At 60.8% G+C, this 14918-nt stretch overlaps 1 protein-coding gene across 1 annotated transcript; it reads right to left on the reverse strand.

Annotated features, from left to right (window-relative positions):
- Positions 1-3431: 3431 nt before the first annotated feature.
- B9D1 (B9 domain containing 1) lies at positions 3432-13088 on the reverse strand. Its single transcript, XM_007448411.1, has 7 exons — positions 13026-13088; positions 11480-11548; positions 9935-10046; positions 6320-6416; positions 5446-5508; positions 3788-3855; positions 3432-3574 (listed from the first exon to the last, which is right to left on the reverse strand). Exons 1-7 carry the CDS (start codon positions 13086-13088, stop codon positions 3432-3434), a joined length of 615 nt encoding a protein of 204 aa, XP_007448473.1.
- Between the last annotated feature and the right edge of the window lie 1830 nt (positions 13089-14918).

Consider the following 14918-nt stretch of genomic DNA (forward strand, 5'->3'; position numbering starts at 1 on the left):
GCCGCAGAGCCTCCGTGCCGAGGACGCTGGGCAGGGGCTCTCGCCCGTGGAATGGGGTCTGAGAGTGGGGTGGGTGTGCAGAGGGTGTCTTTGCGGCCCTGGCCCTCAGCCTGAGGGTCGAGAGGTGGCGGGCTTACTGAGGCGTCATCACGCGGCACGTGGGTCCCCAAGCCTGTGTCGGGCGGGAGGACCCCTGACCCAGCCTGGCCGCAGGCCCGGCCCCCGTGGAGATCCGCCGGCCCTCGGGAGCCTTGGATGAGGAGGTGGCAGTGCTCAGTGCTGGCCCAGCCTCAGCCCCGGGCCTCTGGGAGCCCCCCTGCCCAGGACCTGGCCCCCACCCCCAGCCCTGGCGACCCCCCCCAGGCGTGGACGGGATGGAGTGCGGGCTCCCTCAGACACTGACCTTTGGGGGACGCGGTTGTGCATATTTTACTTTTCTTTGACTCATGTGTGAGTTCAAAGTAAATGCCACCACCGTGGAACAACTCTTGAATTAAATCCACTAGAGCAAGCTTTAAACTAACCTGAGCATAACCCTGCCACGTGCTCCATGCTTGTACACGTTTGCACAGATTTTGTTTAGTACAGTTTCATATTTGTTTGCAGAATTATCGAATAGTCTTTTTTGGCTAATATTTTTATAACGTCGTTCTTATTTAACTGTCTAGTTTTGATAGAATTTACCAGGTCTGGCTGGGTTAAGATATTGGCAGCGTCACGTTAGTGGTGTAAATCCTCTTATTTATGGTTTTAACTCTGTAAGAAACTTTAAATAGGAAGAGACAAAAAAATGCCTTATGGAAAAACTAAAGCAAATTCTCTATAGGAAAACAGATGGGAATTTGATTATGCATAAAAAACGTTTATTTAAAAGGAAAAAAAAAAAGAGAAAACTACAACAGTAACAAAAAATCGTAGCCTCCAGTTGCCTTTCCCTTTAACTCCTTTTTTTGGTGGATTACCAAACTGATTGACTTGCAGCCTTTCTGGCTAGATCCTAAGAGAGAGGCTATTTTTCTTACTGATGAACCAACGTGAAGAAAGTTAAAAGACAAAACAAATCTAACATATGAATGTGACTCACCAGGTTTTATCAGCTAACTCCTTTCTGTGACTGAAGGCATGCACAGTTAACAAGACTTCGTTTACAGTGGGAACGTGGGAAGGAGAGGCTTCTGGAACCCTGTGTCTGTGACCCCCTCTATCTTACTCCACACTCAGGGTAGAGGCGGGGACAGCGAGGGGGGCGGCATGTCGGGGGCAGCCCAGGCTGACATGGGGAGGGCCCAGGGCTGGCCCTGACCTACGCACCCGCCCTCCAGATACCCGTTGTGACGTAGAAGTAATCATCTCTTACTTGGCAGAGGAAGAAAAATCATTCTCACCCAGAAGAGATTTTTAGCGAACGTGCACTCATCTTACCTCCCTCTCCCCTGCTTTCCTCACCCCGCCCACCACTATAAAAAAGTATTAGGTAAGTCACAAATGAAAGACCAGAAGAGACTTGCTTCTCCCTAGGGAAGGGCCATTTCCCCCGAGTCCTGTGTCTATCTGGTCAGCCGGCCTGGCAGGCACCTCAGTCTCACTCTACATGGTGGACGTCTCACCTCTAGCACCAAGGGCAGCTGACAGCTGGGGGCCTCTCCTGGGGGGATGGGGCCCCTCCCCCCTCTCTGGTTCCAGGAGCTCTGACCCTTGGCGCTGGGCACGGAGGCTGACTCAGAACTGCCTGCTCAGGCCACTCCTGTTGCCATGTACAAGAGCTCACCCGTGCTCCTCCCTGGGGCTACCCCTGGCCCAGAGCTCCTGCCCACCACCCAGCCCCTGAGACCTGGGGCTGGACCATGAGCTCCAGAGTCATCCACGAAGGCCTGTCCAGCCTCTCCCAGCAGCCTGGGGGAGGGTGGGGCAGGGCGGGGCTCGGGGCAAGGTGCTCCCCCCGGGAGGTAGGGGCCGACCCCCTCACGGGGCACAGGACCACGCTACTGGGGTCATGATTCCTCGTGAGAGTGAGGGGCCCTTCCCGATGGGACTTTAAGGCCCCGATGTCACAGCCAGTGGCCCACCCAGGCCCAGGCAGACTCCCGCCCAGCTTCCGGCTCAGGCCCACCCCCAGGCGCCTCGTCCATGTTGCCCCGTTGCACTGATCATGAAGCCACTGGTGCTGCCACGCGTGTGGGACACATGCCATCAAGCTCCCTCCTGCCGGGCACCATGGTAGGGGTGTTGCCCAGCCGTTTTCTCAGTCCCAGGGGCGGGTGGCCGGTTTGGAACTTGTGTTGACTGTTGATAATTATTTACTGTATAAATATAATTTATCATTTGTATCACGATGCGGTTTCTGGCTGTGTCCTTCCCCTGCCCCCACCCCCCACCCTTATCAATCCCGAGGCATCGGGAGAGGCGCGCGCTTGGGAGTGGTTCCTGCCTGGAGTCCAGCTTGGCCTGCGGTTCACAAGGCCACCGTCCTGGTCTCGGTGCCTGTGTGAGCCTGAGCGTAGGGGAAGGAGGGGTCTGGGGGCTGCCGGGGGCACAGGCCAAGATCATTACAAGGGAGAGGGAGGGGGCTGAGGAAGAGGCCACGTCTCGGGAAGGGCTGTCCATGCGGTTGGTGACGTGCCAGGGCCGCTGGACGAGCAGACAGGCGGTGGAGTCCGTGGTGGACGCGGTGTGGTCTGACGGCCAGGGCGTCGAGGGAGCTGGGACGGGGACGCGGCAGATGCTTCTGCGGAGCAGGGGGACCAGAGGGGGAGGGAAGGTTCCACGTAAAGAGGGTCAGGATGCTGGGGATGGGCGAATGGTTCCAGAGCGCGCAGTGAGCTGGGGGCCCTGAGTTTATGGGGGAACTGGGACAAAGGCAGGTCCCCGTGACAGCCGGGCAGTGGGTGGTGGCTAAGGTGGGCTCTTCAGGCTGCAGGGCTCCCCTCAAATCCTGCTGAGGGGAGGACCCTGAGCAAGCCCGGTGTTCTGGCCAGAGGGCTCCCCAGAAGCTGCCGGTGGGGGTCAGGCGGCCCAGGAGGGCCGAGGGCAGGCGGAGCTCTCCAGCCGCGGCGCTGCCCACCTTGGGGAGGCTTGCAGCCCATCCTCTGGGCTGCCACGGGCCTCTCCATCCAAGGGAGGTTCTGCCCGGATCGCCTGTTTGGTGGACAACACGCTGGCTTTAGGGACGAGCGTGTCGAGGTGTGAGGGCCGCCCAGCCGTGAGCCCGGGATCAGGCTGAGCCCAGGCTCGGCTGCTGGCTTCTGTCCAGGTGCAGCTTCCACCCCGGGCTGTGCCCACCAAGGCCCGCGTTGGCCCCGGGGCCCTGCTCCCAGGGCAGTTGCTGCAGGGAGAGATTCTGTGAAAAGGTACCACTTTATTACACAAACACCGGCCACCCCCGGCGCACGTCAGGCAGGTGGGTCGCTGGGCCTTTCAGGGGGCCAATACCTTCACCGGGGGAGGCCCTGGGGCGTGCTGGGCCCCGAGACCCCCTGTGTGTCCGGAGGCCCGGTGTCATAGCCCAGCTTCCTCATGTCCTTGGTCACCACGTTGAAGAGGAGACTGACGAAGCCCTGGGAGCGGACGCGGGTCACTGAGGACAGAAGGGCAGCGTTAGCTGGGCCCGCGCCCCTGAACGGCAGAAGGGGCTGCGGTGGGGACAGGGGACGGACGGACGTGGCAACCCCTCCAGGCTGGGCCCTGCCCCTGCATCTGTGTGCTGGCGGGTCCCTGGCATCCAGCCATCTGACTGCGGGGGGGCCCACCTGGTCCCACCTGCCTGGGGGATGGGGGGGTCAAGTTTTACCTTCCCGGCCTTCCCCCTGAGCCACCACCTTGGGGTCTGTGTACTCGGGCCGCCGTCCCATGAACCAGCTGGGAAGATAGGAGACAGCCTGAACTCAGAAATCCCAGAAAGGTGACAGCAGCCGAGGTGGGGAAGGCGGGCCCCCACCCAGAGCCCAACAACCAGCCTTGGGGTGGGCAGAGGGGCCAGATCTGGGCTCTCCACTGTCCTCTTAACAGAGCAGGACTCAGGATGTCACTTCCGTTTCTGAGCACCGGTGTTCTCACCTTAATGGGGACGTGATAATGGTCCCCTACCCCATGGGGCTCCAGCTGTAAAGCATTAGCCTCTTGATGTCTGAGCCTCCCACCCAGGCAGAGAGTTCTCCGCACCTCAGAGCAGGCCGCGGACACGCAGTGAGCCAGCGAGGGGCTCGGGGTGGGGGGAGGCAGGGAGAGGGGCAGGAGGGGCCACAGCGGGGCGGGGAGGGCAGTGGGGCGGGAGGGGAGCAGGGGGGGCACAGGGGGTCAGGGAGGGGAGCCTCGCCCCCTCCCTGTACCTCGGGTTCCCCACCGGAGGAGCAGCATCTGCCCCCAGGCTGCGCTGAGGACCAGCCCGGGGAGCAGCTCCCAAGGGCCCCGCCAGCCAGGACACTGCTGCAGGGGCCCTGCGGGCGCCTTGAGGCGGAGATGTGCCTGAGTCACTCGTGCAGCGGTGTCTCAGGGAACCCTTTCTGCCGTGTGAAGAGCAGATTGGAGGCTCTGCGTGACGGCCCCAAAGAAACTAGGTCCCACTGTGAGAAAGTTAATTTCTGTGGTTTTAAGCCACCAAGTCTGTGGTAACTGGTTGCGGCGGCCACAGGAAGTGGCCGCAGGGAAGCAGGCAGCCAGCAGGCTGAGGAAGGACGCCGGAGGCAGAGGCCCAGCAGAGGGGATGAGAGAAAGGGCTCCTGGAACACGGACCCCTCATCTGGGACGACTGTCCATCCAGCTGCCTTCCCCCATTTCCGTAACCCAAGCACACACGGCCCGGCCCAGGCAAGAGCCCCTCCGAAGGGCTTTCCCAGCAAGGACCCCCTCCCCCAGGGAGACCTCACAGGGGGGCCCGCAGCCCTCCCTCGGAGCTGTGGGGCGTGGAGCAGTGTGGACACTGGGGTGGTGGTGTCACCTCCAGCCGACGCTGGCCCTTCCCATCACAGTGGCTTCTGGAGGGCTCCCAAGGGCAGCAGGCGCCTCAGAGCCCAGGAAGCGTCCTCCCCCCAGCAGGGTGCCGGCCAGGGGGTCCAGGCGGTGCTACACGTTCCCCTGGGCCTGGCCCACCGCCGGGGAGCTGAGCTGACCCAACCCGAGTGGGTCAGCCAGGCCCAGCCAGCCCTCCAGCTCCTATTCGGATGAGGAAAGGGGCCAGAAGCCTTGGGCTTGGCCTCCCTGCAGGCCTGTGTGCGGGCCCCACCGGCTGCCCCACCAAGGTCACCACCTCCTCGAGACCGAGCTGTGCCCTGCGCCCCGAGCCCCGCCGGCCCCGCCCTCCGCTCTAGTCCCTGCTCAGCTGTCACCTCCTGGCAGAGGGCCCTTGTGTGAAGGTGTCCAGCACGACATGGCAGCGGGGGACGTGACAGCCCTCCCCCCGACCACTGAGGCCAGGAGTGGCTGGGGGGGATGGATGTGCAGGAGACTCACCTGGTGAACTTTTGCAGTTTAGACACAGATTCTGGGACAAACATGGGGATGGTCTTTTTGTGCCTGAAACAAATGTTTTTACAGACAGCTGTGCTGAGTCACGGAAAAGTGGCGGAGCCTTCTGAGCCTCCAGCGAGGGGCGGCAGTGCCAAGTCGGAGCCAGAGCCCCGCCCCCAGGGCTGAGTCCTCCGAGAGCCTTGTTTCTTTCGAAGGGTCAGGAGGATGCTGAGGGCTACAAACACCAACGCTGGCTCAGCTGCGCCCCCACAAGGCCCTTGTCCTCCGAATATCCCAACGCGCTGCCCTCACCCAGGAGGCCCGACAGCCCCCGGCACCGCGCCCGGCTGCGGTCACCCGTCCCCCTTTCCCTCGCACTCCTCAGTGCGCTTCCCGTCTCAACACCCCTCAGAGGTCCACCCGCTGGGCCTCCTCCCTCCACCTGCTCTGATGGAGGCCTCGCCCCTTAGGGTCGGCTGACCCTGGCCACCCACCCCGCGCCTGGAACACCGTGCCTATACCCTGTCACCGTGCTTGACGAGAGAGAGCTGCGTCTCTCCATTTGTGCCCACTACTCCGGGGGGGCCTGCCGAGGGCAGGGTCCCGTAGTCACACGTGTCTGACACATGTGTCCTCAGGCCAGCAGCGAAGGAATGAGTGTGAACTCCGACCCCAGCAGCCCCAGAACTCTGGCTGAACCCGCCCCTCTCGATGCCCCAGGACACCCCCTCCCAGGTGTGGGCCACGTCCCCGCGCCGAGGACCTCGCGCACTCCCCGCCTCAAGGTGAAGCATGCCCCGGGGAGAGCCTCACGGAGGGTGCCCGGGTCCCGAGCCAGTGTGGCCCGGCGAGGGACCAGGTCAGAGGGAGGACCTACCGTCCGGGTGAGAAGGGCACGTGCACCGCCCCGTAGCCTCGGACCACGTCGTTCCCAAACACGTCCGGCCCATACACGCTAAGCACGATCTGCGGCCCTTGCGAACGACAAGACAGGGGTCAGTCCGCTGTCAAGCCCAGGGGAGGTGCAGGGTGGAGAGCAGGGCAGCAGGCCCGGGAGCCCCTAGGTGTGGGCCTGCAGGGAGGTGGGGGAGCAGAGCCGGCTGGCTGGGCCCCGTGTTGCCCCGATCCTGCCACTGGACAGGCACAGGGAGTGCACCCGGGACCCGGCTGTGACGGGGTGGGGGTGGGGGCGGGGGGCTGCTCCCGGGGGTGTCTGCGTGTGGCTCAGGGAGGCCCCGCACCCCCTTCCTCTAGAGGGCTGCCAGTTCCCACTGCTCCCTGTTGGCGGCTCCATTGGGATACATCCTCGGGAGGCGGGGAGGCCCAGAGCCGGCCGGCCTGCCCAGCTTGGACCCGCGGCCACCGGACAAGCCTGTTTCCTCGTCCTCCAGACGCCAGGGCTCGGGCCTGACGCAGAGGAAGTGCTCTCGGTGCTGGGGGACATCTGTTCCCTCCCCTTCACCGCCTCAAAGGTCATCACTCCTTTTCCGTAAGGTTTCCGCCAAAGAATGCATCCCACACGTGGTCCTTTGGTTCTGCCCATGTTGTGAACACTGTATGAGTGGAATCGTATGGTACGTAGCTTCCTGCATCCAGCTTCTTGGATTCAGTGTTTATGAGACGCATCCAAACCGAGTCACGTCTCCAGGGCAGGAGAACTCGGTCCTGTCTGGCGGCCATGGACGCCCGGGCTGTGTCTCCTCCTTGGGACAGCGCGACCTCTCGTCACATGCGCACCCGTGTCTGCCCAGGCCGCGCATTCACTCGAGCTGCTCCCCTGGGGGCACCGCACCCACACGCCCACCTCAGCACCGCACCAGAGCTTGGCGTCCTCAAGCTTCCTAACTGAGCTGTTCTGGTCCTGAATCATGGCCGCTCACTTTAGCTTTAATTTGCATTTTCCTAATTGTAACTGTTCTTCCTAAAATGAAGTTGAGACCTCATCCTGTTTCTTGGTCCCTCGGACGTCCTCTTTTGGGCGGTGCCTTGCTCAAGCCTCTTGCCCAGTTTACAACTGGATGGTCTCTTTTCACCCGTAATGATGTCTTTGGGTGACTAGAAGCCCTAAATTTAACAGTGGAACCTGCAGATCTGCTCCTGTGAGGAGTCCTCATCCTGGTGCCGCGGTCCCCGCCTCCGTGGAGCCTTCCTGAAGCCATATCATTGTGCTGTTCACATTTCCGTGCGTGTATCCATCTGGGATGGACTTTGTGTGCCTGATACAAAGCAGGGATCAGGCTGCACTTTTCTTCCTGCTTGTATCCAACTGCCCCAGGACCACTTCTCAAGACCCCCTTCCCCTCCTGCTCTGCCCTTTGTCATGAATCAACTGCACATGTTCAGTTCTGCCCTGGGCTCCCTACAGATCTGTCTGTCCTGGTGCCAAAACTGCTCTTGTGATTGTGCTTTATAATAACAGCTTGATATCTGGTAGAACAGGTTATATTTCATATTACTGTAAAGAATTTATTTTTAAAATATCAATTTCTACTTTTTAAAAATAATAGAAAACATTCTATTTTTATACAGAAAGCAACTGATTTTTAAAATAAATTTATTTACTTATTTATTTTTGGCCACGTTGGGTCTTCGTTGTTGCATGCGGGCTTCTCTTGTTGCGGAGCACGGGTTCTAGGCGTGCAGGCTTCAGTAGTTGCAGCACGTGGGCTCAGTCGTGTGGCTCGCCGGCTCTAGAGCGCATGCTCAGTAGTAGTGGTGCACGGGCTTAGCTGCTCCGCAGCATGTGGGATCTTCTCGGACTGGGGATTGAACCTGTGTCCCCCGCGTTGGCAGGCGGATTCTTAACCACTGCGCCACCAGGGAAGCCCGCAACTGATTTTTGTATACTGATCTTATACTTGACGGTCATGCCCCCTTATTAATAATTTACTGTAGGTTATTTTGGAAATGCTACATAATCATGTCACCTGTGAATAATGACAAGTGACATGATTCTAATTCTTATACCTTTGAGCTGTACAATGTTGGTGGTCGTAACAAGCATCCTGACCTGAGAGAGAAATCTTTCGACACCTCACTAAAATAAGTGGCGTCTGCTCTATGTTGTTCTGGGTAGCCTTTATCAGATTAAGGAAGTCTCCCTCTACTCCTGGTCGGCTACGGGCCTGCCACGAATGCATGCTGACCTTCATCACAGCTTCTTCATCGACGGGGATGATGGCGACTTTCTTTTTAACGTAGTGAGTCTCACTGGTTGACTTTAGATGTTGCACGAACTTCTTATTTCTGGATTAAACCCTCCTTGCTCACGATAGATCACCCTTCTGGTGTCCTGTTAGGCGCAGTTTGTGGATGTTTGGCACCATGTCCAGCGTGGGGATGAGGACAGCCGGGCCGCAGGCCAGGGGGGGCTGTTCTCTCAGAGCTCTGAGGTGGCAGGATCTTCCTGGCTCCTGGGTCCCCAGCCCAGAGTGGCTGACAAAAGTCTCGATCAGCATCTCGATCACCTCTGCTGGAATCAGCAAATACTCCCAGGGCAGCTGTGGCTGGGGGTGTCTCTGGAGCTCTGCTCTTTTCCTGGGTCTTGGCCTCCTAAAGCACCACGACTTTGCTACCTGTCTGATGCCTTCAAGTAGTTTGTTTTCTGGTTTTGCTTTTTAATATTTTATTCACCTTTCCTAGCCGTCCTCAGCGGCAGGAGATTGGTCCTTTATCTAGTGCCCTGTTCCAGGAAGCCTTTGGAAGCTTCTCATGGATGATGACAACAGGATGGCAGTCCCCGCCCAGGAGGACAGCCAGGCAGCCTCTGCTCCAGACCCTCTGCGCCCGGTAAGCCTGAGCCCCCGCCACATGCGGCATCAGGCCTGGACCCTGAAATCAGATGGACCTGAAATCAAATCCATGCTCAGCTGCTCAAGGTAAAGCTGAGGGCAAATGATGTCGCTTTCCTGAGTCTCAGTTTCCTAGACGTGGAGAAGAATCTACCTACCAGACAGGGTTACAAAGCCTGGCCGAGCCCACACAGGGAGAGTTCACGGCCCCTGTGGAGCGAACCCCAGGCTTTGCACACAGTTGGCGCTTATTAAGTGAGAGTGACTGGTAACTACCAGGTAAGGCAGAAAGCAAACACTGCAAACACTGCAGGCGAGGAGGGCTTTGGGAAGGTCAGAGGTAGGGTGAGGGCCAGGTCCCCGGGGCAGAGAGAAGGGCAGGGACTTGCAGGAGGAGCAGGGCGCTCGGGTCTGGCAGAAGCACAGCTGTGACAGACAGGTGAGAGCTGTCGGGGCAGGCCTCCTGACCAGACTGCTGAGCCAGGCTCTGCCCTTTGCAGGCAGGCGCCACCCAGGGCTTCAGATCAGGCCTTACCGGCTCCGTCAGAGCCTCAGGAAGGTCAAGTGCAGGAAGGGGGTGGGGAGGAGGGGGAAACTGCCAGGTGGCTGAGAGCACGTGACAAGGCTGGTCGAGGGCCCAGGGGACGGGCAGGGAAGGTCCATGTGTGGACACGGGGGCAGGACGAGGCCCGTGGACTCACAGCCGTAGGGGTTGGTGCTCTTAAAGGTGACGTCGATGGGGAAGTTCCACACCAGCGCGCGCCGCGCATCCTGGCTCTTGGATGTGATCTGTGAGATGCCCTCCTCCAGCCCCTGCGAGGACGACAGTGACGGCCAGTGTCCCAGTTCCAGGCTACCACACCCCTCCCCCCCCCGGGCAGCAGCTGGGAGAGTTGTTTCCTTCACCATCTTCTGCCAAACGAAGGGACCTGAGATGTAATGGAGGGGCTCCCAGGTCTTTGAGGGTTTTCATCCATGAGGGCCTGGAACCTCAAGGCCCCAGCCCTCTCCCGGTGCCCGAGCTCCACCTGCGCCTCAGCCTCACTGAGGGGACAGTGTTGCCCTCTCCCCTGTCACCATCGGCACGCGTGTGCGTGTCACTTTCTTGGTCACAAAGCAATGCCCCTTGGCCCTACGCACCCCCACCCTTTGTTCCCAGCCAAGCTTCTTAAAAGACATGTGGACACTCACCAGCTCCAATTCCTTCTCACTTTGCATCCCTGAATCCACCCCAATCTGACCTCTGGCCCCCACTCTACCAAAGTGTTTCTGTCAAGTCACCAGTGGCTCGGCTGGCTGTGATGTGGTCCCTTCTCTGTCCCCATTTCACTGGCCCCCCACCTTCCAGGTCAAACATGCCAGGCACACCCCCTGCCTCAGGGCCTTTGCACACTCCGCACCTTCTGCCTGCCTAGTTCTTTCCACAGCCTTCCACGCGGCTTGTCCCCTCGCCTCCTTCAGCTCTGTGCTCAGCTACCGTCTCCATGAGGCCTTTTCTGGCCTCTCATCCCTCCCTTTCTTGCCTCTGCTTTCCCCCAGCGTGTCACCAGCCAAGAGCCTGGAGTGTTTACTACCCCATGTCTGTCTCCCCCTCAAGAACGTGCACCCAGCAAGACCGAGGCTTGACTGGCTCTGTTCACCACTGCGTCCCCATCACCAAGAGACTCGGCAGTTATCGCTTAGCGGGTGCCTGGAGGACAAGTGCTATGGTCTCAGCTGCACAGAGGAGGGGCCAGGCTCAGAGCGGCTGTGAGGGTCGCCCCAGTGCCATGCAGGCAGTAACGTGGTGCGGGCTGAAGAGGCGCCATCGTCCCTCTCCTGGTGAAGACAGACCATTCCTCGGGGACTCTTGGAAGGAGGGTTCCAGAATCTCCCCACAGGCTGAGGAGACCGGCAGTGCAGTGAAAGGACCAGCCCAGAGTGTCTGCAGCTCAGCCGCCTCCAGGCCGGCTCTCTGGGGTCTGCCCACCCGCGCTGCCCAAACATCCCTACTTGCTGCCATGCGCCAGCTCCCAGGACAGGGGGCGTGAGCGAGCACGGCCTCGGGGGTGGGTCAAGGAGCATCGCGGCGCTGCATTCTCTGCCCTGGCTTCACCAGGAACAGACTCTCATGCGGATCCCCCCTGAACTCAGCATCCACCTCTCAACTGGTTCTGAACTGGGAGGGTAACGGGTGTGATGGAGCCTTCAGAGACCCCCCGAGTCACGAAGGCCGTGAGTCTGGGAGGCCACAGGGCTCAGCTTACCGCTGTGGGGGCCCAGTCCTGGCCATACACGAAACAGTACTTGCAGTAGAGATCGTCATACTCAGGAAACTGTGGAAATAAGCATACACAGCTTCTGCTCACAGGGACTCACGCTGAGACTGACTGCTGGCCAGGCAGGTGCGGCCGGCCACCAGTAACTCCGAACATGAGGCACTTGGTGAGGGGGGGCGGGGGGCTAAGAGACAGCAGGGGCTGTGGACGTGGCATTCAGCAGAGGGTCTCGGGCCCAAGATGTGGGCCAATCCAGGGCCGCTACTGCCCCTGGGCCTTTGCTCAGGCTCTACCTTCTGTATGACATACCCTCCCATTCCTTCACCTGGAGTTTTCCTGCTCACCCTTCAAAACTGATCCTTCAGGGAGCCTGCCCTAACTTCCAGGCCGTCCTGGGGCCACTTCCTAGCTCCCGCAGCCCCTGGTGCTTCCCTCCATCACAGTGCTGACTGTTTATTTCTCTCAACCCCATTAGACTGTGAACAAGGGACAGGTGTGCGAGCTTTCTGTGTCCCCAGCACCCGGCACAGGGGCAGGCACAGGAGCAGCTCTAAGGAAATGGTGCTGAAGTGAAAGGTCTGAGAAGGCAGGGTGCTATTAGGACACAGAGCAACATATGCTCGGCCTGCTAGAGGAGGGGCCCCGAGCAGAGGGGGAGGAAAAGTGGGGATGAAGTGGCTGCTGAGAGCACAGACCCATGTGACCCAGCCCAGCTGAGGCCCCTGATGGGACAGAGCAGAAGAGGGGAAGCGGGTCTTGGGCACTGCGTCAAGGGGGAGGTGGGCAGAGTGGGAGACTGGGGCAGCGTCCCTGATGAAACAGGAAGGCGGGAGATGCCCACTAAGAGTCAGGCCCCAGCAGACCTTTACCTAAACCATCTCAGTTAGTCCTCACAATATACTCATAATATTTTAAAAACAGCCTGGAAGGGCAAGTCCTGCAAAGCTCTGACATCAGAGCAGGTTTCAAATTCCGGTTCTGCCACTGCTTTTGGGCAAGTTTTCCCATCTGTAAAATGAGGGTGCCAGTAATACCTGCTTCACAGGTTGTTGTGAGGATTGACTGAGCGGGGCTGGGCATGGAGTCTGGCATATACTATGTCTTACACACAGAAATAACAAACGGTTCTCAGGACGTGCTGGGGACTGGAGGGTAGCGTCCCCTTCCGTCCAACAGACACCGCCCCCGCCCCCCCCCAGCCCCGGCCGGGGCAGCCGCCACCATCGCTGTATCAGATCAAGCAGATCACCTCCCTTCCAACCCGCGCCCGAGGGCCTGAGAGGCGCGGGCGCGGGGCCTCGCTGCGCACGGACCCGCTGGGGTCGCGTGGGGTGGAGGCCCCTGCCCGTGACTCCACGCGGGCTCGGCCGACTGTGGCCTCGGCCTCGCTCAACCCCCCAGGCCTGTTTCCACACCGCACATGGGGCGGAGGGTTCGCGCGACCTCGCGCCAAGCTTCTCACACGCTGGCTCCCTCCCGCGAGGCTCGGCCCTGGGGGTACGGGTGCGGCCCCGCGGGGTTCACGGCCGCTCACCTGGGCGCTCTCCACCTGCCCGTTGACCATGAGCAGGAAAACGCTGGGACCTGCGGCCGCCATAGCAGGGCTGCGCGGTTGCTAGGAGGAGCCGGGTTGCCCTGGAGACGGACGGCGTGGCGCGCGGGACAAGTTTCTGGGAAGCGGGATCTTCGGGAAAGCGAGCGCGGAATGCGGCGGCGCGCAGGCGTAGTCGGGGCGGCGCGGCGGGAGGCGGGGCTTCGTGGGGACAGTCGGCGCGAAATCCGCGGCTAGATTGTGTCTGGTGGTGCGGGACCCAGCACATCCCTGGCTCCGGTTACCCCACGGGAAGTGTGTGTCCACTCGGACCCGTCCCCGCCAGCCCCGTGGGAGGTTCTGAGGCGGAGGCAACGACCACCGAGCGTGGGGCTCAAGAGCGAGGACCCCGACAGTCGGGGTCCGGCCCTGGTTCCGAGAGTCCGCGTGGGACCAGCAGCTGCCTGCGTGGGGTCAACGGATGCTCCCTCGGGCCTTCTGAGACCCTCGCCTCCCAAAAGTTTATTAGACAAACCTGGGAGGGACCTGGAGAATCCTTAAACCCGCGCCGGCGCTCCTCCGCATGGGGCGGGAAACGGGCTGCGGAGGGGCCGCCCCCGGCCGCCCGAGCACCCCCAGTCGCTGAGGGGCGAGCCCGAGCGCGGCCCCGCCAGGACACTGGCCTCAGGACGTCACTGCCTGGCCGCCGGAGCTCTTAGCTCTCAGCACGGTTCGCATTTGCACATTTATTACTGTCACGGCTCCGGCCAGTGCTCGCCTCTCCCGACCCCCAGACGCCATGAGCATAGGGGCCGCGCCCACCCCGTGTCCCGGTTGCCTGGCACAAGTGAGCACTGGTGGCAGCCTGTGGAGTGGATGAATAATTGAGTACGTCTCCGTTGCACAAGAGAGGAAGATTCAGAGGCGAGATGACTGGGACACAGTCACAGCAGCTGGTAAGGAGCTGAGCCGGGATTCAAACCCAGGACTCCGTGGGCTCGCGACCCTCACTGCTTCATTGCCTGGTCCTGGCCCAGCGCCAAGGGTGCCTCTTGGCCGGGGTGTCAAAGTTGGCGTTGGAGACCTTACCCCGGATCCAGAAAGTGAAGGGATGGACAGGTGTGAAGACTTCAGGGAGGCTGAGCACCCAGCAGGGCCCCCAGGTCATCACACCCTGCAGCAGCCAGCTGCCAGCTTGGGAGTAGACCAGGGGGGGTCCCTGTGCGGGAGAGGGAAGGAGGGGTCACAGCCAGCCCGGGCCCACCGACCGTCCCCCCACCTGCCTCAGGTGAGCAAAGATACCTGACAGGGGAGGGGGCTTGGGCAGCCAGTGTTCATACCTCTGACAAGAGAGGCTGAGGCTCGGGAGGCCGAGTGGGTGGGCCGGGGCCTCGGGTGGGAGTTGGCCTCCCCCAGGCCTTGGCCATATCCCGTCCCCCACCCGTCACACCCTTCCAGTTACAATGCATCTTCACAGATGCTGCCACTCTCGCCCAACTCTTTCCTCCTTGTGGCTCAGTATTGCACAAAGGACAGTTTTCAACAAAATGCTTGCTATTATCAAATAACCAGGGGCTCCCTGTAAGCGCAGACCTGGCCATGTCCAAGGCTGCCCCATGTCCGCACAGAACCTAAAGGGGGAGTCTCCCCAGGGGGCGGGGTCTCTGGGATGGCCATCGGGGTGCAGATCAGTGGTCCCCCCAGGAGTGTGGGAGGTGACCAGGCCTAGTGGCCTTAGGAGGGACCGTGGGGACGGGTGGCGCACCTCTCGGGGCCTGTGCAGGGCCAGGCTGGAACCCGCACCACCAGGTGGGGTGGGCTGGCGTGGGGTCTGGCCCACTGGGCGCCCTTGGGCAGGCTGGCCTTTGGGTCAGGACAGTCAGACTGGAGGCGGAA

Source organism: Lipotes vexillifer, unplaced genomic scaffold, assembly GCF_000442215.2.
Source record: "Lipotes vexillifer unplaced genomic scaffold, Lipotes_vexillifer_v1.1 scaffold533, whole genome shotgun sequence".
Lineage (NCBI taxonomy): Eukaryota > Metazoa > Chordata > Mammalia > Artiodactyla > Lipotidae > Lipotes > Lipotes vexillifer.

Coding starts and splice junctions, on each gene's coding strand:
- B9D1 (XM_007448411.1), bottom strand. CDS start 13,088: ATGGCGGCCGCAGGTCCCAGCGTTTTCCTGCTCATGGTCAACGGGCAG. Junction 6,417..9,934: donor GAGCACCAACCCCTACGGCT/GTGAGTCCACGG, acceptor GTCGTTCGCAAG/GGCCGCAGATCGTGCTTAGC. Junction 3,575..3,787: donor TCAGGGGGAAGGCCGGGAAG/GTAAAACTTGAC, acceptor TTCTGTCCTCAG/TGACCCGCGTCCGCTCCCAG.